At 35.8% G+C, this 26481-nt stretch overlaps 1 protein-coding gene across 6 annotated transcripts; it reads left to right on the forward strand.

Annotated features, from left to right (window-relative positions):
- The first annotated feature begins 830 nt into the window (after positions 1–830).
- Pkcdelta (Protein kinase C delta) lies at positions 831–25581 on the forward strand. 6 transcript variants are annotated; one of them, XM_065867541.2, is made up of 16 exons: positions 831–964; positions 1617–1798; positions 4319–4648; positions 5570–5907; positions 6760–6875; positions 6937–7022; positions 7094–7223; positions 21183–21284; positions 21944–22027; positions 22329–22375; positions 22441–22614; positions 23815–23969; positions 24037–24184; positions 24611–24790; positions 24863–25003; positions 25070–25581. In XM_065867541.2, the coding sequence occupies exons 3-16, from the start codon at positions 4556–4558 to the stop codon at positions 25217–25219; spliced, it is 1944 nt and encodes a 647-aa protein (XP_065723613.2). In that variant the 5' UTR covers positions 831–964; positions 1617–1798; positions 4319–4555; the 3' UTR covers positions 25220–25581. The 6 variants fall into 6 exon arrangements, with proteins under 6 accessions (XP_065723613.2, XP_036677256.2, XP_070853922.1 ...); XM_036821361.3 differs by having other exon boundaries at positions 832–964; positions 22239–22375; XM_070997821.1 differs by lacking the exons at positions 831–964; positions 1617–1798; positions 4319–4648 and adding an exon at positions 5390–5407 and having other exon boundaries at positions 22239–22375.
- Positions 25582–26481: the final 900 nt, after the last annotated feature.

Consider the following 26481-nt stretch of genomic DNA (forward strand, 5'->3'; position numbering starts at 1 on the left):
AAAATTGATTAAATCATTTTATTTTGAGGTACATAAGGTAAGATCAATTTTATTTCTTACTTATAATAACATATTTCTTATCTTGACTTGCTGACTGCATTTTTTTTAATAATCTGATTTATGCTTGGTTTTTCATGATAACGTATAATATAGGAAATTTAACATATATTTGTTTTATATTGGTATTGGAAGTCGAATGATATGTTATAAATTCCCTCCGTTTTATGGTACCTTTTTGTATTTTTAATTATAAAACTGTAATATATGCCTTCTTGAAAATGTTGATAAATAAAGATAAAATAATTATAATAATATTTTTTTTGTTAGTTAACACTTTTGGGTACTTCAATAAATACCATATACTACATTCAGTTTTTATGTAAAGTAAGTTCAATAAAATTAAAAGGATTACAACGTCTTAAGGAATTAAATAAAATGTAGATATTTTTGTTTACAAGCACAGAGATGTTCTCTCAGTACAGTGAAGCTTTCGCATGCGACTCTCCATCTCTCTCTCTAGTGCCCTCTTCCATGGGATTGAGAGCCAGAAGAAAATTCAAAGAATAATGTAAAAAGAGCACATGATCGTTGGGCCCTGCAGAGGTATATGAAGAAAACACATATTGTCTATATGGAGGATGAGGGCAATGCGAAACAAAAACAGAACCGAGAGCACAGATCGCTGGGCTTTGGCTTTCTCTCTGGATGCGATTCGATGGATATACAGATACAGATGCAGACGGACGGATACAGATACAGATCGGGCACGTTCTCGGATATAGTAGTCTCCGGGTATATCACTTTCAGATACGGATGCTGTGCGCTCCCGTGCGAACGCAGCGGCCAAACAGAGCGGAAGATTCCGCGTTGACGTTGTATCTTTGTTTCTGACAGATACTCGAATCTATTTATTATTACTTTCTGCGGCTGGCTTTTTGTATTGTTCCACGTTGTTGCCATTTCGGTGTGTTCTTGTTTTGCTTTATTAAGAATTTCGTGGCTTTTCGACTTTCGCCTGTATATATATGTACATAAAATATCATTATTTTCACTTTTTTTTTTGTTTGTCGCTGCGCACACAACAAATCGGACAAGTTTGAAAATTATGGAATGTGCAACGTGGCGTATGTGTGATGCAGCCAAGTAAAAGTGCGTGGAAATAAATGAGCACATACGATTTTCTTTTTATTTTCAAGTGAAAGTGTTAGTGATGGTGATGGTGAAAGTGCAAAAGCAGAGGGGGAAAAATGGATAAAAAGGGGAGACATTTTCGAATGGCCACACCTGTGCACCTGGCCAAAAAGGCTTTCCCCTTTGGCATGACGTCACACCCATATAAAACTATATACGGATATATATAAATGTATATAAGTTGGAGGAGAGAAGGCAACAGAACGCTCTGGCAACCGCACAATCATACAGTCAATTTGCGCTGTGTTTTTCGGGGCATTAAAACAAAAGCATTTCACTACGAAATATTTATTATCGTGTGTACCAATGTGGAATGTGTTTATAGTAGCCCCCCAAAAGTCCAGAATCGAAATCGTCTTTACTTTTCCAGTGTGTTTGTGTTCAGTTTTCATTTCCCTCCTAACCACCCACCCTCTTTCAAATAGATTTTCGGACACGTGCTAAAAGCTGGGATCCTTCGATCATCCGGATCATCCCCCCTTATAAACTGCTTGTCATCTCTGATGGCCCACTCGATAATCCATCAACAAAACCAACTGGCAGCGGAAATAACAAAAACCAAAATGGACCAGCGGTGTGAAATCAGTTCATTAAAGAAATCGATCGTGTGAGTTTGGACATTACGATTCTAGCACCTAATATGTAAATATTGTTTAGAGGTGAGTGATCTTCGGATTGTGAAAGATCACTTTTTGCGATGGAAAGTTTTGGCTTTTAATTTTTGTTGGAAAGTTGACCTTCACGGAAAATGAAATACAAAAACGTATAAGAAAAACCATAAAATAACTGTCGAAAGTTTGAAATTCTTAAGTAAACAAAAAGAAACCAGTGGAATACAGTTCACAAAACAGAAAAAGTTCGTTTGTTTATCAAAGGGATGCCAATATCCTAAGGCCAAACATTTCTTCTTTACCAACATCTTGTTCATTGCAAGCCAAAACCAAGAAAATATAATATAAAAAGTGACACAAATTCTTGTTTATTAAACATTGAAAATCAAAGTTAATTTCAAAAAGTTCCATCGATTTTTTGTACAATGTTTTAAGTTAACAAATGATTTTTTAGAAACAGTTCTTAATCAATGTAAAACATTTAATAACGGACTTGGATTGCTTAAAACCACACAATTTCTGAGCATAAAATAGGATTTCCCTATCTAAAGAAAAGTTAGATAATAAATATAAACAAGGATAAAGTAAAAATATATATTTTAAGGAAAATCTAAAATGCAAAAAATTAGGACTTATATAAAAAGCCAAAAATCTTTTATAAGTCCCATGAAAGAAAGATACAATTTTTGGATCCCTATAGGTATAGCTAAACTTCAATTTAAAATCCATAAATTCTTCGGATCCTTAAAGTTGTAGCTAGACTTTAATTTAAAATCCTTTAAGTTATATAAAATATAATATAGTTACTATTATTTAGGGAATCTGTTAAGTGCATAAAATAATAGAACTCCTCACTGGAGAAATTTTATATATATTATCTTGTGGTTTTGTTCGTTATTTCCACATACAGATGCACTTTGCAAAGACCCCCAAATCAAATTAAAATTCTTTTGGACCCATAATGACTTCAACCTTGATCGACGGAAAAACCTTAACCCTGAATCGAAGCATATAGCTTCCATCCTTTTTTTTGGGTTCGCTGGTTGCCTCACTTTTGGCACATGTTGTTTGTGTTTTTATCATATCCGGCAATCAATTGGCACGCAATCTCGCACAATTCGCCACTTAATTTCTATTTTTAATAACATTAACAACAATCGGGCATGGAGGGCGTGACGGGGGCGGTCAAAAGCATTCACAACAAATTTTATATGAATCAAGAGCTTATTTTTGGTGCCGCGTCGAAGCAACAACAGAAATCATATTTTTAAACGTTTGCCAGCGGATTCCCTCCAAGAATTTCGCTTAAGTGTGTAGAGCTGTAAAATTTCGGAATACAGTATTCGGCCTTTCCAGTAACCTTTCCAAAAAATATATGTTTAAATCTAAAAAAAAAATTCATAAACCTGTGAAAATACATATTATGAATTAAAAGCACCCCTACCTACCTACGCAAAGTATGCTTAACAACTTGATTCCGTTGAATCACAAATTGTTTTGACCAAACGAATATTTCTAGGAAAAAACATTTAACACTTTTTTTGTAACATTAAATGGGAACTTTATCGTCCTAGAGAAATAGCTTGATGACAGAAAAAATTGATCTGGCCTGAACCGAATAAAATTAGTTCACCAACCAATTAAAACTAGTATTTTTAGATCTATGGAATTAAGAGTAATTGGCATTACAAATTTAAAATTAATATATAAAACTTGTCCTACAACATTAAACTTACCCACAAATATTCACCTAAAATAAGGCCAATTGTGCGTTAAAGTCCATTCAGTTAGGTTTTTAATAATATGTATGAATCACTAATTAATAATAAAGAAATTAACAATTATATTGGATTGTAAAAATAAATATCTCCAAGCTGAATTCAAACTTTCGGATTAAATATTATAGTTAAATAGATAAACACAGTATTCAATACTAATCATAATAAATGTCACGATTTAATTTTAAAAATATTAGATACAATTTAGTCAACTTTACTTTTAACATATTATGTCAGTAAAACAAGAAACATTGAACATTGAATCTTTACATTTACTAGGTTTTTTATCTGGTATTTTAACCGGGGACAGCTTTAAAATACCTGAAAAAATAAGGAAAGGGTCACACTAAAAAATATTTAAAGGCTAAATTTTGATATTTTCCTTTTATTTTTTTGCCGTGTAATTAATAGATGTGTAGAGATCATCAGTCAGACATCAGACAAATGGTTCTTGAGGCTGCCTTCACCCTCATCAACACCTCCCCCCCCACCGCCCCTTGTCAATGTCGATTCGCATACGTGACACAATGTTTCGGGGGAGGGGGATTAAAATTGGGGAGTGCTTTTAGAGGGCAGACTAGGGGGCCAATGTCGGGCGTGGGATAGAAACGATATTATATCAAGGCACGATCCACAACGGAACTGCCAGCTGTACCACCAACCGAACCGATTTTGTATTGTATATAGTATACTTTTATATTCTTTTGATTTTACCCCTCTGCTCTGGTTGCTTTCCAGATATCCATCAACGAGTCTTTAAACCTGGCCAACAGTCGTGGCGAAAATGCCAGTACACCAAAAGCAGGATACAACATACAGCTGACCAAAAATGCGAGCTGTTTATTTAATATAAATATAAGAGAAAAAGCCTTGTACACGGCATAAGCCCGCTAGCGAAACACAAACCAGAAGCCCACAAATACGCCCAAATACCTGGGAGAAGATCATATCGAATGTGGAGGTGGAGACCACAAGATGATGTTCACACGTGCCCAGGTGCGAAAGCAGAAGACAACCAACTCGAGCAGCCAGCGACCTCGCAGCTCGGGAGGATCGTCCCGTCATGAGGTGAATATCATCGCAAATAACCCATTGGAACTGAGAAAATTGGGGACCTAATCAGTTAGGAAAATTTGTTAAATTATAGTACCATCTTATAATATCAACTATTAATATTCCGAGGATTTTTCTTTTTTCCTGTACTATCCAGAAACAAATTTTAAAGAATTTATCACCTTTATATTCAAAAATATCATCTTGATATTTGTAATATCTAGCTTTTTTTATAAATTTTTTTTTCTGCGGACTGATTTGTTCCTATATATTATAAAAATTTATAAAAATTTACACTTTTTATCATGGTTTTTCATACAAAGCCTTTAAATTTCTAATATATCTCCCTTCAATCTAATCACAAACAATTCCCAAAAATATAGAAACAGAATTTAAAACAACTATTTGCCTAGTCATTTTAAAATCATTAACATCTAATAGGTATATTTACAAATTTAAACCATTTACACGCTGTTCGGTTAAGCTTTTGTTTAACAATTTAAGAGAATAAAACTAATGTGTAAACACAGACTTAAGTGTTTTCCCGGTATTTTATTTACCTTATAGCAGGTGCGTTTAGGTATTTAATAAAAATGAGGTAGTTGAATGTAAAATGGCTTAGTAGGCGTAGCAAAACTTTTCCACTTTTAGTTAGTTTATAAATAAAACACGACTATATTGAACTGGAGTTTCTTATAAAATTTATATTTGAAAATATTTTAAAATTTGCTAGTATTAAATATAAAGTAGTAAAACACGCGAGATCCATCCATGGTAAGGTAATTATGATATTAAAATGAGTTATAATGGTAAAAAAGGTGGAACAACATTACTAAAACATTTTCATTTTAACTTTATTTAAAATAGACCTGTATTTTATGTATTTTTTGTTAATATTTAATATCATTTGTTAATAAATACTTTTTATTTTTCCAGAGTCGCTACAAACAGAGCTCCACCAGCAGCAGTGGTGCAGGCAGTGGTTTGAGTGGCAGCAGTGGTACCTCCGGTGCCCGAAGGGATCAGTACCGCGACAGGGACCACTATGGAAAGCATTCCTTCGAGCTGCCACGCCAGCACTCCAAGGAGGAGGCATACCATCGGGATCGGGACAGAGATCGGGATCGGGAGAGCAGTGCGGGTGGTGCGGAACGGGGCGACAGGGGTGGCATAGGTGGCAATGGAGGTGGCGTCACTGGCGGTGGGGTATACGTGGACCGAAGGACCCGCCCGAGGAGCATTACCAATCGTCGCGGGGCCATCAAGCACCAGAAGTGAGTTATAAATAGTTATAATAGTTATATTATAATAGTTATAATAGTTTTAAAATAGTTATAAGAAACATTTTAAAATTAGTAACATAACTTGCACATGATTCTTTAATACAAAACAGTAGATATACAGATAACAATAAAATAATCAGCTTAAGGTTGGCACAGAAAGAATTCTGAAGTTCTCATCTGAGTTAAAAATATGCTTAAAAATATAAATAAATTTTTGAAGCCGAAAATGGTTTTCATTGTGCTTGAATTAAGTTAAATTGGAGTTATTTACTTGTATATCTCAACAACTATACTATTAGTCCAGTCCATAGTGTATACCTATTAAAAAGCTGTTAAGTAAACTCAATTTAACTTTTCTCTTCTTACCATTTCGTTCCAATATTGAGAACATTGATACCAAAATGTACTTACACGGTGTATGTACTCTCTGTATGAGTAAAATTTAAAACAATAAATACTTTTATGTTTTTAATTTTAAAGAAAATGTACAAAGCCCTATAGTTTTTAATATTCTGTATGTAAATCATAGTGACCATCTTAGCAAAATTTCTTTTAGAATGGCGATGTTAATATCTGCACTAATTTTAAAAAATTACATGTTAAAAATTGTAGTATTTTAAAGTTTATAGTTCTTTAATTCTACTGTAAGAGCTAAGTCTACACGTATCTTTAACTGGTTTATATGCATAATTCATTTAATTCTACTGTGAAACTAAATTTACTATTACCTTCAACTAATATAAGCTTAGTTAACATATAGGATATACAAATCATTATGGAATGTTTTTAGAATTGCAAAATACTTTAGTTTATAATATTATAATAACTTCTTTATCTTTACAGAACCCACGACATCAATGGTCATCGTTTTGTGGCAAAATTCTTTCGCCAGCCCACCTTTTGTGCCTTCTGTAATTTGTTCCTTTGGGGATTTGGCAAGCAGGGCTACCAGTGCATAAGTAAGTTAAAAAAACTATTTTGAAACTCCAATATTTTTTTAATATATAACTTCTTTTACAGTTTGCCAGACGGTGGTGCATAAAAAGTGCCATGATAAGCTGTTGGGAAAGTGTTCCGGTTCCGTTTTCACCTCTGCCAGTACAATTGTACGTTTCCAACTATTATTCACCTATAAAATTAAATTCTAAGTTTCTGTGTTACTGTTTCTCTAATTAAGTTACTTCGAGAACGCTTCAAGATTGATATGCCACACCGCTTCAAGCCCCATACATTTATGTCACCAACTTTTTGTGACCATTGTGGTTCGTTGATGGGAGGATTCTTTATTCAAGGCCTAAAATGTGAAGGTGAGTTCTTCAGCATCCGTTTTATGAGATATATGTAACTTTAAGTTTTGGCAATTAAAATAAAAGCAAATCATATTACACTTCAATTTTAGTAAAATATGTTATAAATTATCGTAATATCATTTTCTAATTGTCCCGCCATGAAATGTTATACATTTTAAAATACCCATATGGAATTTTCTACCAGCAAATCTGTTTTTAAATGAAATATTTTTAGAATGAATCTAAGAAAGCAACTATTAATTTTGAATCCCCTAAGAAAACTATTTAATTTATGTAAGCACCACGTGAACTTAACTTGTTGAATCCTTTTTGACTTTTTTAAATTTATTTAGACAGTATGATATGCTATTATTTTAAAGGCCTTTATTTTTATTACCTTATCCTGTTGCGATTTATACATTGGCTATATTTTCTCGAGCTTTTGCCAGGTGGCACCATCTGTGCCAGAGGTAAACCGCAGAGCTTTTTATCAAAAGCTTTCCCTTTTTTAGTGGTTATACCAACCTCAGAATGTGGTGCTTTTCTTCCCCAGAAAATGTAACGGTCAAAAATTATAAGGGGATATATATTTTTCAAATAATGGTAAATCCCTAATGTTTACTGGGTTTTTCTCGGCATAGAATGTATTACTTTCATCGGTGTAAAAATTTATTGGAATAATTTAGGATGTAAAGATATTTATCCATGAATATTTTTATCAGTTTTCTTTTACATATCATCATGAAAACTGTAAAATAAAATACCAATTTCCAGAATCGTAAATGTTTTAACAGTGTCCCATATTGTTAATTAATAACTGTGACCCATTTAACGAAATTCTCCCAAATAACATATTTTTCCTGTGACAAAATTATTTATTCAAAGCCAACACTGCGTATACGTGATACAGTTGTATTCATATGAAATTGTAATTTAATAAAATTACTGCTCTGCTGGAAGTGCAATTAAAACGAAACCCACTTAAAATATACGCAAACTCTTTCAATGGTGTCGTAATTTTGTCAACCAAAACGAGAACCATACATTAAGCAGCTGCATGAAATTGTGCAATATTTTTGGCTCTTTTTTATTCGGCGAACAAAGGAAAAAATACTTTCACTCGCTGTGTGTGCGATCAAAGCGGAAATAATGCGAAAGCCAGATTAAGCTGAAATCGGTGCATATAATAGATAGATAGACAGATAGCCAGACTGCATTAGAAATCAATTTATTGCGACTTTGCCAACAGAAGACATGAGAAAAAGGGGAAAAAACATGGCGTCCCGAACAAGTCGAAAATATCAACGCAGCCAACAAAAAATCCTGTCATGATCAACTGGGATTATACCCATTAATCTATAGAGATCTGCCAAGTTAGAAACTAAAATTATGTTGACAATATTATTTTTTGGGGTTTTTTCATGTAATAAATTCAACATTCTACATTAATCTCTATAGATCTGCCAAGTTAGGAACTAAAATTATATCGACAATATTATGGTTTGGGGTTTCTTCATGTAATATATTCTAATTTATGTGCATAGTTTTTTTCATAGTTTTTACTTTATTATATAAGACAAAACATGAATATATTAAAAGAATCTAAAGTTTATAGCGGCATATCATTAGTTATCATAAAGCTAAGCAAACTATAGGCGATAAAATAAAGTAGGTATATAGGTTTTTTATTAAAAATAGTTTTCTTAAAATGAAATTTCAATAATCACATAAAAACCCTGCCATTTAAATACCTGTTAAATAATTTTTTTCTTATAAAAATAGCACGTAATGGGTTCTAAAACGACAATATATTCGTGATATGACACTAAAACTAATCACCCATACACTATTAAAAATAATATGCTTTTTTAAGTGAAAGAGTAATTCCATGGCTAAGCACTTTTGCGAGTGACAGGACAGGAATGCAGTGGCAAAAATATCGCACAGAAATATATATTCCGTCGATCTCCCCCAACCCCTGCACTATAAATCGCGAAGATTAAGTACTGAGGCAGCAGAAAAAACCAAAAAAAAAAAATAGAAGACAGAAGAGCATATTGCAGTTCTATTTCTAGTTGTTTGGCGCTTTCCAAGCTCTTCCTCTTGCCAGCGGGTCTATAAATGTACTTTGCGGAACCGAAAAGCGTCACCATTAGCATCGCATGTACGATTTCGAGTGCTACGGGCACCTCTCATGTGAGATACATCCTACGTGCGGCATTTCTGGCATTTGTTTTCGATTTCCTCGCGTCGGGGGGATGGACAAATTTAGCCAAACATCTTGATAGCAGGTGCTACCAACAGGCAGATTGATGATCGCCCAGGAGGACCTTTAGTCCATGTTGGCGAAAATCTTACCCGACGTTTTTGAGAGTTTTTGGTTCTTGATATGAAAATATTTTTAAAAATATTTTAATCTTAGGTTAAAAAGGTTAAAACATCTGTCTTTCAGTTTGTTATGTTTTTCCATAATGTTTTATACAAGTACACATGAAAAGTATATGTTTTCAAGGTTCCAGATGTTAGAAAAACTTTCTTTCTTATATTTGTTGTCACTTCTTCTTCTACTTATATCTTTAAAAACTAGTTTCTAATTACTTTTTACCACATTTTAAGGGATTATTCTAATCCAGAGATCTATAATTTGTTGAAATATTCTTTCACTATTCGTTGCATGAATGAACACTTTGATGTTTGATTACACTTGCCTAATTCGTTTAATTTATGGCTTATATACATTTTAGTGACAATTAATTGGTCACACGTTTTACGACAGCCATCCCACATTTCTAGTTCTCTTTTTCTGTCTATTTCTATCTTGTCTTGATTTAATTCGTTTTGTCCACCCTTTGAAATAAATTTATTAGCTTGTAAAAACTGCGGTTTTACTTATATACTTGGAATTAAATATTTTTGGGGATACCCCATTTGACAATATCTTTTAAAATGTAACTTATTCTTTTAAAAGGATCCTTTTTTTAAACTTTTATTTATGGGAACAGTTCTAGAAAATGTTGTATCTTTTTCTGCGCTAGGGTTTCTTAAAGGTTTTTATGATGTCTTATGGGAACCATTCTTTTTCTATTTAAACTAAAAAAGCTACATTTTTCCACAGCATTTGTTGGCATATTTCCTTCCTATTTCTATACAAAATAATATTATAAAAATTCTCTTACATTCGGTCTTACTTTTTCTGTTACAAACAAGTGGAATACATTTTCTCATACTTATTTTAGTTAATTGTTCCGCATATTTTATGACAGCCCCGCTCTCTTTTCTCAACATTTTCTTTTGTATCTCTCAGATACAAGATTTTCGCTCTGACTCTCTCGCTTTTCGCTTTTACTTTCGCTGTGCAAAAACGATGAACGGCAATTTCAAACACGTCAAAAGTGTTTTTTTGATGCTTTTTCGAAATTCGAAAAACCGCTCGCCTTCGTGTGAAATTTATGGCACACCATAGAAGTGGGTGTGTGTGTGTGTGTTGAAAATTCTGAGGGGCATATTTCGAAATTGGCAGACACGTAGAGATGATCGAAAGATGAAGAGGAAAACGGTGATCTGGGCCTGTGCCCGTGCCTCAACACGGATACAGATGCAGAGGGCGCACAAGATACAGATACAAGATAGACGCACGGATACAGATACTGTGCCGCCAAGTTAGCCTCTCTCTCACACAGACGGACTTCGAATTTTCCCGTGAAAATCGACGTCTGTGTATTTGTGAGTTCAGGAATCGGAATTGAAAATTTTCTGCGCTGCCTTTCACATTTCAGTAGTTTCCGTTAATGCGTTCGCCACGTCGAGTTAGCTCCTTATTTTTTTCTCCTTTCGCGTTGACGGTAAAAACCATAACAATTTAAAAAAAAGTATTACAAACAAAATATCCCAAGCTAAAGGAATATACAACGCATCTTGCGTTTGAAGTGGCTAACAAAAATATAAAAAATATAATTATAAAACGGTTTCAACACAAGCTGTCAGCAATTTATGCGTGGAAAATCGCTGAGGAAAATGGCAGACAATGACTCGTGAGCGCTTACGTCATGCGAAAAAATTTATCTCCTACATCGGATTATATATCTATTTCTATATGGCACATGTGGGCAAAGGCGAATGCCAATAATAAACATATATTGGGCGAGAAAAGTCCATTGAAATCATTGAAAACCCATCGATTCCAGCTGACCTTCAGGCAATGACAGTTCAATTTCAATTCGCTTTCAATTCCATTTCTTTAGAAATGTAGGTTTTGGAGAAATTTTCAATGTCGGTTGAGGTACACAATATTCCAGGAAACACTTTGTTTATCAAGTTCAATAAACAATTTGATTAGCTTTCATTTTTCAAAGAAATTAAAATGACTATCAATCTTTTTTATGACCTCTTAAGATGATTTGGCATACAATGTATTCAAAAGAATGCTATAAAAATTTGATTTATAAAAGGTGGTAAAAAATAAAGAAGTAATGGAAGTATTTGCAAAACTATAAAGCATTATATAAAGCAAATATAATCATTAAAGTATTGTCTATTTAATAATCCTCGAATTTCTAAATAGTTTCTGAATTTCCTCATATTTTAAATCACACTTTTTAATATCAGGCGAGTAAACAAAAAATAACCCTGAACCCAATATTTACAATATTTATGTCTATTTCCTATATTTAATTGCTAAAAAAATTATGCGGAAATCTGCAAGAAATTTGGCTGCTTCGGTTCAATTTCGATCGGACGGTTCGTTCGATCATGGGGAATTAAACCTTTTGGCCAATTAGGCTATAATTAATGTGACTTCGGTATTGCCAAATGCTGGCACATTATGACAGCCGTTTTGAAATCTCTAAAAATTGTATAATTAAACTGCGGCAGCATCGGAGGGCAAAATATATGTACGTAGGTACACTTGTACATTCCTACGGCAGCCCCCAAAAATACATATTTCAAGCAAGCGTTAACCTGTGAAGAATAAACTGAAGTGCCACCGAATTTATGGTTGAATCTCTGCCCGTTCCCAATCTAAATTTATCATCTTGCCCAATTATATGTGGGATTAGCCTCAGCAATTAAATTGAGTTATTGACATCGAGTTGGCTTAGCCGGAAATCGAATTAGAATTGAAAAGTTGGGCAATAGCATTGCTTTAATTAGTTCAAGACAAATTACCAAAGGGGGAAGTACAGTGGTATCACTGTATTGGAAAAATGGAAAAGTGAAAATGAGTATTGGCATATTATTCGTATTCCATATTTCAATTAAAATTAAGAACAAAAAACATTAAATCGCTTGATTTATTTTGAAAACATTTAAATCAAAGTTGAAAATAATTATTTAGATAAAACTCGATTTGCTTTAAAAATTTAACGTCACATAAAAAAAATTTCTGATTAAAATAAATATTTAAAGAAAGCTAAAATAGCTTACTAAGTATTTCCATTTTTAAAATAAATAACAGCCACATATTTTGAAATACAGAGAAAAATATTTAAATACAATTCTTGGACTTTATAGTTTTCTTTTATCAGTTATTCAATACCAAAGTCAAAAAATGTTTACATTTCTACAAATAAATGTGTATTAATTTTTTTTCATTATTTTAGTTATCTTTAATCTAGCTTTTTAATATAACTAGATAAGTGCTTTAAAGTTGTTATTGAAACTTTCCATTAATTTTTTTGAGGTAGTGTTCTTTTAAAACTTAAGCCCACTGTGCCATTTAGACAAAGATATTTATGTGCCCATTCGAAAACAGCGTAATTACGATTAAAATATGAGAGCCTAAACGAACCGAAGGAAACAATTGAGCTAAAAACAGCGGAAAAGCGCCGGAAAATAAGCAAACAAAAATTCGAACGTTTTTGTTCGTGTGCTGTGAATTGTTTTATTTTATTTTTTGTGGTGTTTGAGTGACTGCGGCAAGATGCCTCTGTATTCGGATTCGACCAACTATTACTATAGTGGCGGCAGCAGCCAACTGTATTCGCCGTACTATAGTTCCGGTTTGGGCCTCAATTTGAGTCTGGGCTCAACGCCCGGATCGAGCTATACGTCCAGCTATAACCGCTCGTATCCGGCGAGCTATATGGTGCCCCTGAGTCCCTCCTCTCCAAGATCGCCGAGTAGCTATACCAGCGGCACTTCCGGCGGAAGTAGTTCCCTCCATGGCCTGGGCTCTAGATATCAACCAAAATTGACCACAATCACGGAAACGGGCAGGCACAGTGGTCACTCGAGTCTGATGCCCCTCACCAGAATCAATTCACCAAAGTACAGTACTTCGGTGACCACTCCAAGTTATACTTCATCGGGTGCCAGTAGTCGATATATACCAGCCAGACCTATAGCTATCAATACAGCGGATATCGATGTGAGTTCCTCGAGATATCGTAGGGGTGTGACCACCAGAACGGAAGAAAAAGAAAAGGAGAAGGAGCCACCGAAGGAGGAAGTTAAGCAAAAGGAAGAGGAGGTTAAACCCTCTCCGAAAGAAGCACCTCCCGAAAACCCAGATCCCAATGCCCAAACTAGACCCAATCGCAGGTCCACCATCAAGAGAAACCGACCTGTGGTAAGACTCTCCACCATACGAAGACGCAGCAAGGAACGCAGTGCCGAGAGTCCCAAGAAGGAGGCCCAAGTCCAGGAACATCAATTTAGGGACTTACCCCCTGCCACAGAACCCAGTTTGAGTTGGCGACAAAAGTTGGCAGAAGAATTGGCCGCCTTTCCCACCACCAGCAATAAAAAATCACCCGGAGAATTGCTTCGTGAGAGATTCTACATACGTGATGAGAAGGAGGAACTACCCAGTTTCAATCAGGCCAGAGTTCAGGAACTAAGTCAGCCACAAACTGCTCAGAAAACCCAAAACCAGGAGGCTGAAATAAGACCAAAAGACGAAAAGGAACTGGAGAAAGAGGGTTCGGATCTGGAGGAAATGCAGGAGACCATCAGACGTTTGAGCCTGGTGCAATGCCCTACATTTCATGACATTTGCGAGGATATTTCATCAGACAAGATCGATGATGATCTGAATGCCGGGGAGCTAAGACGTCGGGCTTCCATTATTCAGGAACAAGAACAGGAGATACTGAACAAGTTGCAGAAATCGAATTCCGGAACCTTCCAGTTGATCCATCTGGAGCGTAGATCCAGTCACGATAGCACCACCACAAACGATGATGATCTCAAGGAGAGATCTAAAAGGCGTTCCAAGAAAAGCAAGAAGATGCGCCACAAGATCACCGCCATTGTGGAGGTGGAAAATGCCCCTCAGATTCCAGTGGATCATATGCCAAGTGTGTTGGAGTTGAACGAGGAGTCCCTATTGGTGCAGCCTTCGGTGTCCATTTCCGGTTTCGGTTCCAGTTCCACCCCAAGCCCCAGTCCCAAGCCAAAGTTCACCGTGAATGTGGAGACCGTGGAGGAGCATCATCAGATACATAAGGTCTTCAAATTGCCTAAGAAAAAGACAGGGCCCAAGGATCAAAAGGAGGAGGAATCCTCGTCGTCCTCTCTGCCCGAAGGATTCATGAAGGCTGCCCCGAAAACGGCCAAGACATCGCCTCTGAAGAAGGCCCCAAAACAGCAACATGTGAGTGAAGCACAGATTTTCACCTTTGATGAGGCAGCCATACAGCAAAATGATCTGGCCAACAAACAGGAATTACAACAACCCAAAACTGAGGCCAAAGTTGAGGGCGTAGCCACGCCCAAGCCCATTCGAAAGGCCATCCAAAAATCAGAGAGCGGTGAGGACTTTTGGTCGCAAATTGGTTCCAGGGAAACGCTGTACATGACCAATCGCAAGAAGGTCTTCAACGAGCGACAGGAGCAGCTCTTGGAAGAGGAAGTTCCAAAATCCCCAACAACGCCCAAGGAAACAAAGACAGATATAAAGACACCAACGACACCCAAACTCAAGTCGGAACTTCTCATCGAGCTAAAGACAACACCTTCGACAGTGACAACAGGGGGTAAAGCACCCATACAAAAGGTATCTTCAGTACCACTAACTCCAACGAAAGTGAATACTAACCAAGTGGAAGTACAGAAAGCAGAATCAAGCATACCAAAAACCAAGGCTATTACACTATCGGCATCTGAAATAGACTCTTTAACAACTATCTCAGCCAAGACAACCACCGATGATAATAAATCAAAGTCAACAACAACTACTGCGCCTAAAAAAGACCTACCAAAACTAATAACAACAGAGGAGGCTAAGTCAACAATAGCAGCCAAGCCAACAGCTGCGACACCAACAAAAGATTCACCAAAAACACCACAAGCTAAGGTAAAAATATCGCCAAAACCAACAACACCGCAAGCAAAGCCAGATACACCAACAAAGGATTCGGCTTTAACACCGCCAATCAAAGTGGATAAACCAACAAAAACTTCACCAACTAAAGCAGCAATAGCAATAAAGGACTTAACAACAACGACAACAAAACAATCACCAACAACACCAATCAAGGATTCAACAACAACACCAATCAAGGATTTACCAGCAACACCAATCAAGGATTCACCAACAACACCACAAATAAAAGTCGAAACACCAACAAAGGATTCTCCTACAAGAAAGGTTATTACACCAACAGCACCACAAGCTAAGACAGCTGCATCAGCAGTACCACCAAAGGTTGATACACCAGCAACACCCCAAGTCAAAGCAGCAACACCACAAACAAAGGTTGACACACCAACAACACCCCAAGTCAATGCAGCAACGCCACAAACAAAGGTTGACACATCAGCAACACCACAAACAAAGGTTGACACACCAGCAACACCACAAAAAACACCACAACCTAAACCAGCAACAGATGAAATCAAGTCAAAGACAACAACAGCTAAGATTGCCATGACAGCAGCAACAACAAGTGTTGCTGTTGCAGGAAAAACAATATCACCCAAGGGGGCCAAGCAATCTGGCAACGCCATAGCCATGACAACAGCAACACCAACAGCAACAGCAGCAACAGGCAAATCAAAATTGAACGAAACAGCAGGGCCAAAAATAAATAGCGGGCAGCCGGCCAAGTCACCTGAACAACAACAGGCAACGGCAGCCGCGGTTGAAACGAAAATAAGTAAAACAACGCACAAGGAACAACAGCAGCAGCAGCAGCAACAGCAACAGCAGCAATTGCCCGACACGGCAGCAACATTGGTGCCACAAACGGAAACCAAAACGAAATTGACGGAAGCCGCTGAGCCAACGGGCAAGTCAAAGGTGCAATCACCGAAAACGACAAAGCCAAAAAGTGCCGGCAAAACAAATGTTGGCAAAAAGAAAGCTGCAACAGCAACGCCAGCGGCAGCAGCAACAGCAACGCCAGCAGCAGCAGCAACAGCAACAGAAACTGTAACAGCTTTGTCTGAGAGCAATGTGACCCCAATCAATGCCGATCAATTTATAACGCTGGCCCCCACAAAGGCGGCCAAAACATCGCCGAACAAGCAACAAGCATTGCAAGTGCAACAGCAACATGAGCAGCAGCATCAGCAGCAACAGGCCACAAATGCGTCATCGCCGGCGGCAACAGGCGATGCAACCACAACGCCCACAACGATAACAATTGGTGTTGCTGCTGTTAATGTTGCTACTTCTGATGTTGCTGCTGCTACTGCTGCTGCTGCTGTTACCTCGCTCAACAGCAGCAACAACAGCTGCGGCGAAGGCGTCGGCAATAATTTATCAAAGTTTGCAACAGTATCGAATTTGGCACAGTGTCTGCGAGACGTTGATGCCGAGCTAGAGGACTATATACCCTCGTCGGCGGAAAATAGCGACGAGAGCAACAGCGACGACGACGACGACAGCAACATCAGTTCCTCCGATTATTCCAGTGTTGACGGTTGTTTGAATCTAAGCGCCAGCATGAAGAAGAAGCAGCGCAAGGAGAAGAAGAAGCAAAAGGCGAAAGCCGCCGCCGCCGCAGATGCAAAACGCTTCGATCCGCACAAGAAGATCAAAATCGATACGACCAATAAGTGTTATGTGAAGGAGGAGGCACCACGGTATCCACTGGTGGCCACACCGCGTCCCCTGTGGAAGCGGGAGAAGATCGTCTATTCGGATGAGAATACGGACGATGAGAGCGGCAGCGAGGAGGGCAGCGGTGGCTCCTTGGACGAGGATAGCGACGATGAGAGCGGCGGCGAGGAGTGCAGCTCCTCCAGCAGCAGCGGCAGCTCTGAGGATCTCGAGGTGGCCACCAAGGGCGGCAGTTCGGCAGCCACAACGGTTGTGGACTCACCCAGTTCCGCCGGCTCGACTGCCGGAACTCTAAGCGTCACCGGCGGGGGAGGTGGTGGTGGTGGGGGTGGCGCCTCCACCTCCAGCTCGCCCTCCATCATCCGGATGAGCACCTGCAGCAACGATTCCGGATTCGAAGGCGGCACCGCGCCCTCCAGTCCCAAGAAGATGTTAGGTAAGGCCTTAGATACCCGATTTTCGATTCGCGATTCGCGAAAAATCAGCGGGCAGATCAGTAAATACACAGAGAGAAATCACAGCAAAAAAAAGTCATCAAAGTATTAGAAAGGAATTGCTTCCAATCATTAGTTTGATTTTTAAGTGTAATTAAAAAAAAAATTAAATTTCAAACTAAAATAAAAACATGTTTTTAAGCTAGCATAATCAAATTAAGAAAAATAATATACCTAAAAAAAAGGATTGTATACAAAAAATATCGGATTTTTTATTTATTTCTAAAATATACATTTAAATTTACACATTTACATTGAAAAATGTTTAAAAAACCCGGTTGCTAAAGTCTATTAGCCAATTTAGAATCGATCTATGTTAAAAAAATTATAGTAAATTAAAAATAATGAAATTTATATGTTAACAAACATTTGTTTTTTGAATTAAAAGTAAAATACCTTCTTTTTTTAAATTATTATAGGTATTCTTACCTCAAAAGCTTACCTATATAGTTTTTACAACATACTAAAATACGTTTTTCACATTAAAATTAAACTTGAAAGGTTTTTTTTTATAAAAATGTTTAATGGTATATTATATTTTAAAATTTCAAACATGAAACATAGAAAATAAAATTAAAAAAGGAAAACAATTTTAACAGGAAAGCGGTTAACATTTTTTCGAAAAGATATATTTAAATATTTATTAGCTACACATATTTTGAAAAATAGGTCTAAAATTAAAATTTATTTTAACATATATATTGATATTTAACATTATAAACCAAATAAATCTCTGTGAACTACGTATAAGTCAGGTCTTAGAGAAACAATATTTTATTACTTGGAAAGTAATGAAGATGACTAATTGCTGTAATTTCTTTCGGTGTACATCTAAGCATACCCCCTCCCCTTTCCTCCGCTGGTCACTTGAGTGCGCGGCACGTGTCCGGATCAAAAAAGAGCTTTCGATTTACTGTCTACGCCAGGCATTTCGGAATGCTTTCGTTTTCACAAAACACCGATCTATAGATATGAGATATAATATACAGATAGCAGATATAGCCGCAGGCATGCAAACAATTCTGGGGAAAAATAGAGACACAAAGAAATACATAAACAAAGTCATAACGATCAATAGCTAGTATATCATCCGGGGAAAACGATGGCCTGTCTATAAGAATGTATTCTCGGCTAGTCGATGGCATAGTAATGCATCCGAACTCAAAGTGTTAACTAGGAAGTGAAAATACTTGAAATTATTTTCTCTGGGCAATGAGACTGGTTCAACGACCTGCAGCTGGAAAAATGATGTGAGTTATTGGGCAAATGCGTGGAAATGCTACATTTTTTCTATTTATTTGGGACACTTTTTCTGGGTTACTAACGTTTGTGATTTTTAATGGCATTTTTTATAAGCGAATATGTGAATATACTTTGGTATTTTGAAATTCTTTTTACTATGTTCTTTATCTTTCCTTTGAATATATTTATTTGTCTATTAAGGAAGAATTGTTCTTTGGAATATTTTTTTGTATCTACTCTTCTCTGGATTTTTCTTTCTATTTAAACTATTGTAAGGGTTTTTCTGGTTCTAAATTAATTAGGTGCTCAGATTTGGTGAAACTGAATTTTTTTATATTTTTCCTGTGCTCTCTTTCTTTTAAAACACTATATTTTATTAAAGTGAATTCGTTTTTATATGCCAAAAATATTATTTCCCCAAAAATACTATGTGTTACTATTTTGTAGTGCCATTTCCTTTTTTTAATTGCCAGAAAAATCGCATAAAAAGTGGTATTTTACTAGCCTCTACTTTGTTTATGGCGTTATTTATTAGCTTTGTTACTCATACTGTGCAAATAGTGAATATGGCAAATCGACTTCCTATTTCTATCGCTCGATTCTTGTTTTATGTAATTTTTCACCGAGAATTTTATCGTTGCTTACTGTTCCGCGGTGGCGTTTCCTTGATGTTTGTGCGAGAATTTGCTAGAGATCCGCTGCCAGAAGCCGCAGAAAAAAAAAGTAGAAAGAGAAAGAATCTACAAGTTGGCATTTTACTTTTAGCCAAAACAACAAATGAAAACAAATTGTTTAGGTCATCGTCGTGTCTGTCTGAGCAGAGAGAAAGCTTTCGCATGCGAGACTGTGGAATATATGTACAGATATTCAGATATATCTGCACAGATACTATACGTATCTAGACATTCCCCTGCAGTTGATTTAACCATAGAAAACAACGCAGTTATGGGCTATACAGCTATACAGCTATACAGATATACAGTCAATTCCCAGATTATATAAATTCCCTCGAGGAGCGCCAAAATGCAATTGTTTTGTGTTTCGCTGCCACACTGCGTATACGTGATATCCGGGCATCCGCCTCAATTTGTTGGAAATTCAATCAAAGTGGGCAGCAACAATTGCGGATTCGCATTGTTTATGCGAGCAGAACCTCCTACCCAAAATAATTAACGGAAATTCATGTCTTTAAAACGGTGCACTGGGAAAAATAATCAGTTGTACTTCCAGTAGTGTTTTCCAACTAAGGAAACTGACAAATTCTTCAGATTCCTGCGTATCTTTTGAAGAAATTATGCAAGTTGTTCTTAGTCTGTTTGTAAAACTGTTGTATTCTGCATTTTTTCTTCAACTTATAAATTGTGTATATAATTTTTATAACATTTTCTTGAGCAATAATTGACAACGAAAAGTTGATAATAAAGGCGTATGTAGAAAGATATTATTAAAAAGTGTTCGATGACTTTTTTAAATCTATCTGCACAGTTATGTATCATTCAAATACTTTCGTTACTCGACTTTTATTTAGTTATTACTAATATTATTTAATTATTTATCCAAAAAATAATTAAATACGATTTGGTTATTTATTAGAAGGTTTTTTAAAACCTATAGTTTCTTTGCTTTAGTACAACTTGATTTACTATTTAATTAAACCAATAAACATAATATAATTTATATATCAACCACAATTTTTAATTTTTCCACTGAACGTTGGGAAATATGTGAACAACTTATTAAGTCTCAGATTTTCCGCGTTTTTTTGCCTAGAACTTTTTTTTAAAAAACCACAATAAGATACATGTTTTAATTAATCATTATCTTATAAAAAATATTTTTAACCACTCAGAGAAACTTGAAAATCGAATGTTTCAAATATAGATTTCACATATTCGACGCCTAAGTCACCAAAAAAAATTGATTTAAAAGTCAACCCTTATTATCTATTATTCCATAAAATCTTGGGATATTCCTAGTTGATCATATACCAAAAATTGGTACATTTCCCAACATATTAGCTAGTAAATTTCCAATTAGAAAACATTTTCCTCGAGTCGCGAAAGCGCGCAGCCAATAAATCGCAACAGAAGATTGGGTAACCCTCGCAGCCTGCCGCAACAAGAAATTTAATAATAATTTGTTTGCAATTAATTCCCCTCCAATGCGATTCCGTGCGTGGGCATCCCATCCACATTTTCGCCAACATCGAAAATCGAATCGCAACACGCGAACCAGAATGTGACGTGAATTGTCACAAGAAATGCGAGCGGCTCACGGCCAATTTATGCGGTGTCAATCAGAAACTCATCGTCGAGGCACTCAACCACGTGAAGCGAGGTAAAAACCAGACAAAATGCACAAATCACAGTCGGAATGGCAGCGATGGAGGCCAAATAATATTCATAATTTGTGCCTCGAATTAATGGGTCTGATTTTGCTCGAACAGAATTTATAATGTGTTGATTGGAATGACTGGAAACCAGGAAATTCTCTGGGGAACTCTTTCTTTTAGATACACTTGTTTCATGAAATATCCCAGATAATTTCTTGCTTGAATGTCTTTTTAATAAATACAGGTTCATGGGTAAAAAATAATTAAATCTTGGAAATAGTCCAGAAAGTCGTCATTACAAGCATATTTTTTTAAATGCATATATTAACAAAGGGAAAATATTCAAAATATCTTATCATATATCACATCATATTGGGAAATCCTTATAATTATTACGTAAATATCGTTCGGATATTTAGAATGCGAGTAAATATATTTGTTTCACCAATAATTTTGTAGGTTCTATAAATGATGGTTTAATTGCATTTTTTTAGAGTATTCCACAAAAATACCTATATAATTATAATTAATTAATCAAATCATCGCAACCTTAAATTCCCTAATAATTCTGTGAGCAAAATCAGTCCTAGAAAATTTATAAAATATATAAAGATCTATGAAAGATCTATGTGCAAGATCCCGACTAATAATCTCGAACAATTAGGAGCCCGAGAAGCCCGTGACTCACCCAGTACACCGCCCAGTTTGAATCCAGCCTATAAAATCGAGGCCAGCGAAGAACACGATGGTATGCCGAACTCAAATGTTATAAACCCCACATAAATAGCCCTAAATTGCTCTCAAGTGACCATCGGAAATTGCTCATGAACAAACATAATCTATAATTTCACTCTTCTTATATAGATATTCCCAAAGAGTTTAACTAACTTTATCTTTATTTCATGATTTTCTCCCTCTTTCTCCAACTTTATAAATATCTTGCTGTCTCGATTGCACAGAAACATCATATACATATTCACAATTCCAAAAATCCGGACGTTTCACTGCGCCAGCAACAGTAATACCTAGATTTAAGAATTATTCGGTAGATGATTTCCACTTTCTGGCCGTTCTTGGCAAGGGAAGTTTTGGCAAGGTGAGTTTGGAGTGTTTCTTATGGTTTTCTATATTATTTTAAAATATTTTATTTATGGTAAACAGGTTCTGCTGGCTGAGCTGCGGGATACCACCTACTACTATGCCATCAAGTGCCTGAAAAAGGATGTCGTCCTGGAGGACGACGATGTGGACTCCACGCTAATTGAACGCAAGGTCCTGGCCCTGGGCACCAAACATCCCTATCTGTGTCATCTATTTTGCACCTTCCAGACGGAGGTAAGTTTTTAAGAATAAACCAAAAACATTGTATAATTATAAATTCAATTCGAACATTTTTTGGAATTTATTAAAATTAATATATTGGCACATAATTGAAGTTAAATTCTGTTATATATATCGAAAAAAGATATACATTTTAAAAACTCTTATATTTTATAAATCAAATTTTATTTAAAACCAACATAAAACTAAATATGACCAAAACATAATGATTATTACATGCTTGAAATTAAATTAAATTTTGTTACATTTTACATGTGTAACATCCTAATTAAAATAAAAAGCGTCATTTAATGTTTGGATTTTAAAAGAAAGTACATGAAACCGAATTCATTCCCATGCACTGAACAAAATGTAATGTAACAATCAAGTAGAAATTATTTTAAATGAAATAGGTATAATTTTTTTTTAATAAAATTTATTTTTTGTTGTAATATTAAATAATGTATAATATTGTGTTAAGTATAGATTTCCATTTAATACTAAATTTTTTTGATGCACTAAAAAAGTGTTGAGGAACCCAAGACTTTGACTAGGGTCACCATCGGTCAATGACCCCTTGATTTAAAATAAAATCTATGGAATTATAATGTTGTAAGTTATATGGATGAGTAGATCCACCAGTCCCATCGGAATACTAAATATTAAAAAAAAAAGAAATATTTAATCTCCAGGTGTTTTTACCTTCAGAACACTCGCAAGGTGTTATATGCGCACTTTGCACCTTTTCAGTTCTCATTGAGCGGCAATCCTCAGGTGGGGGTCACCACTCGGAGGTGTGTCCGCTCCCTTGATCGATATTTATCATATAGAACAATCGATCAGCTGGCTATTTATAGCCGGAGGAAAGGTAAAACGTGCTATAATTAGATCACTGGGGTCTGGCCATCGATTGGGGCACACGACGTCGATCGGACATCATGTAGATCAGGGTGCCTGTCTGTCCGCTTCTTAGTTTTGTTTTTTTTTTTTGTGTTCTCTCAATCCGAAATTTGCATCTGCATCTGCTGCTGCAAATGCAACTGCAACTGCAACGTCTTGCATTGACACCGATTAGAAGGTATTTTAATTATTTATGACTTTGGGGGACGATCTCTCAATCGCAATTTCAGTTTCAATCTCTCGCTATAAGTCTCTCGCCTATTCTTGAACTAAAGAATCGCTCGCTATATTTTCTATATCTTCTATATCCTGCAGAGCCACTTGTTCTTCGTGATGGAGTATCTGAATGGCGGTGATCTCATGTTCCATATCCAGGAGAGCGGACGCTTTTCCGAGGAGCGGGCCAGATTCTATGGCGCCGAAATAATCTCGGGCCTCAAGTTCCTGCACAAAAAGGGCATTATCTATAGGTAACTTTAGTCTGAACTTTGTTTTATTTATTGTTATATATAAATATATATGTTTGTTACCACTCAGGGATCTCAAACTGGATAATGTCCTACTGGACTACGAGGGACATGTTCGAATTGCCGACTTTGGCATGTGCAAATTGCAAATCTATTTGGACAAGACGGCCGATAGCTTTTGCGGCACACCCGATTATATGGCGCCCGAAATCATTAAGGTAACTATTTCCAATAATTTAACAACTAATAAAAAAAGCTATAAAAAAATATTTGAAAAGTATATATTTTAAAATAGTTAACATGTTTTAGAAAAAATACCACATATTCTTCTTATAATATAAAATTGATATCATTATGTCCAAACATAATATTTTCCATTAAGTTTTGAATTTGTAATACAAAAATTATACCAAAAATACCAAATATTTTTATTTTCATTTTTAGAATAGAGAGTATCTGTAATATTATTTGGGCTGAAAAGTACAAATATACACTTCATGTTGGATAATATCGAACTCATTTTCTAAACATCCTATTCATTTAAGTTTTTAATTTGTAATACAAAATATATACTAAAAATACCAAATATGTATATTTTATGTTAAAATGGACCTACTGAAATTTGTAATATTTCTATTTTTCAGGGTGAAAAGTACAATCAGAATGTGGATTGGTGGTCGTTTGGTGTGCTGCTCTACGAAATGCTAATCGGACAGTCACCATTCAGTGGCTGCGATGAGGACGAGCTCTTCTGGTCCATTTGCAATGAAATTCCATGGTTCCCAGTCTATATATCCGCCGAGGCCACCGGAATACTCAAGGGGGTGAGAAAAAAACAATGAAATAAATATACAATAACATACTAGATAATATTATATTTTTACATTTACGAATAGTTGCTGGAGAAGGACTATACTAAGCGTATTGGTTCGCAATACAGTCCAGCTGGTGATATAGCCGATCATATATTCTTCCGCCCCATCGACTGGGGATTACTGGAAAAGCGACAAATAGAACCGCCCTTTAAGCCCCAAGTGGTAGGTTTTTAATAGGTTTCTTTATCCCTTCCCTTAATAACTCTAAATATTTTCTTTCTTATAAAGAAACACCCCCTGGATACGCAATATTTCGATCGCGTCTTTACCAGGGAAAGGGTGCGACTCACCCCCATCGATAAGGAGATACTGGCCTCCATGGATCAGAAGCAGTTCCACGGCTTCACCTACACGAATCCTCACATCACCCTGGACTAAAGCCTAATTAATATCCTAATTAATTATTTAGAGCAACAGTATTTGTATATGTAAATATTTATTATGGAACAAAAAAAAAAAGAACAAAAGGATTAACGACCAAAGAATTTGAAAAAGAAATCGAAATTGTAATAGCCTTTAGTTAAGTCTTGGAACCCATTTAAATTTTGAGCGTAATTCTAGTCAGTTAGCTATACTTTAATGTCTAAGTCTAATTGTACAGATATCCCTCCTCATATTTACCTATATATATACCTACGCATATAAATCTTTTTTTTTTGCAAATTATTTGTTCTTAAATTTAGTGTTTAAGCAAAGGTCTACGTCTATGAGAAATAAAAAAGTAAAAAATTTAAACAACATGCCTTTATGGAAAATTAATGGTGTATAAAACACAATGTGTCAATCAGATGGGATTGTGATTTAGCTACCGTTAGCTGTATTTCCCGTGAATGTAAAATGGTACAGTGCGGTTCGGAAGAGTAAGTCTAATCTAAGTAAGTAAATCGCTTTATCGAACTACCTCATTTGTTTTTTTTGGGAGCATGCAATAACGCTTAGTGAAATAACGCCCACTCGGTATATTTAAAGAAGTGTGGTGTTTTTTTCTTTTTAAATACTAGTTTAATCAAAATGGGCGTTATTTCACTGATCGTCTTTGCATGGACCCGTTTTTTTTATTATTATTTTTAATGCTATAATGATGGAAAAATGTAATGTGTATATTATTTACTAATTACATTTTTTTATCATTCACATAAAATATTCTAAATTATTGAATCCTCAAGCTTAAGAGTGGCATATTTTGGAGCACTATGGATTTTTTCTTAAATCGCTATAATATATTATTTTTATAATATAGAATTCTACTTAAAAACATTACAATAAACGTATTTTGGTTTTCTTAAGGTTTCTATATTGTTAAATTTAATTATCATTTATCAATTTGGTGATTGTTTGGCAAATCCATTTAATGTTTAAACAATTTTTGGCTTCTGCTTATGCTACTTACATCCATGGAACGCACTGTACCGGCGTTTAACCGGACTGTCCATATGCAAATGTGGAGCAGTGAGAGTGATCAGCGGAGCGTTTGTCAACTGCAAAACCGAGTGAAAATTCTGATCCGCGCTTTTCCACCTTGCTAATCTGCATAGAGAGTTGGCTCTTTTTTTGTCCAATGCGGGTGTCTTTGGTTTTAATGCTAATGAGTCGGAGATGTGTGTGTTTTTAGTCGTTTTTGTTTGTTTGTTTGGGTCACC

Source organism: Drosophila suzukii, chromosome X (assembly GCF_043229965.1).
Source record: "Drosophila suzukii chromosome X, CBGP_Dsuzu_IsoJpt1.0, whole genome shotgun sequence".
Taxonomy (NCBI): domain Eukaryota; kingdom Metazoa; phylum Arthropoda; class Insecta; order Diptera; family Drosophilidae; genus Drosophila; species Drosophila suzukii.

Bases quoted from the DNA above. Each gene is read 5' to 3' on its own strand.
- Pkcdelta (XM_017068635.4), top strand. From the start codon at position 13,126: ATGCCTCTGTATTCGGATTCGACCAACTATTACTATAGTGGCGGCAGC. The intron at 22,615-23,814 runs GTAAGTTTTTAA...TATATCCTGCAG, and splicing joins TTTGCACCTTCCAGACGGAG to AGCCACTTGTTCTTCGTGAT. The intron at 25,004-25,069 runs GTAGGTTTTTAA...TTTCTTATAAAG, and splicing joins CGCCCTTTAAGCCCCAAGTG to AAACACCCCCTGGATACGCA.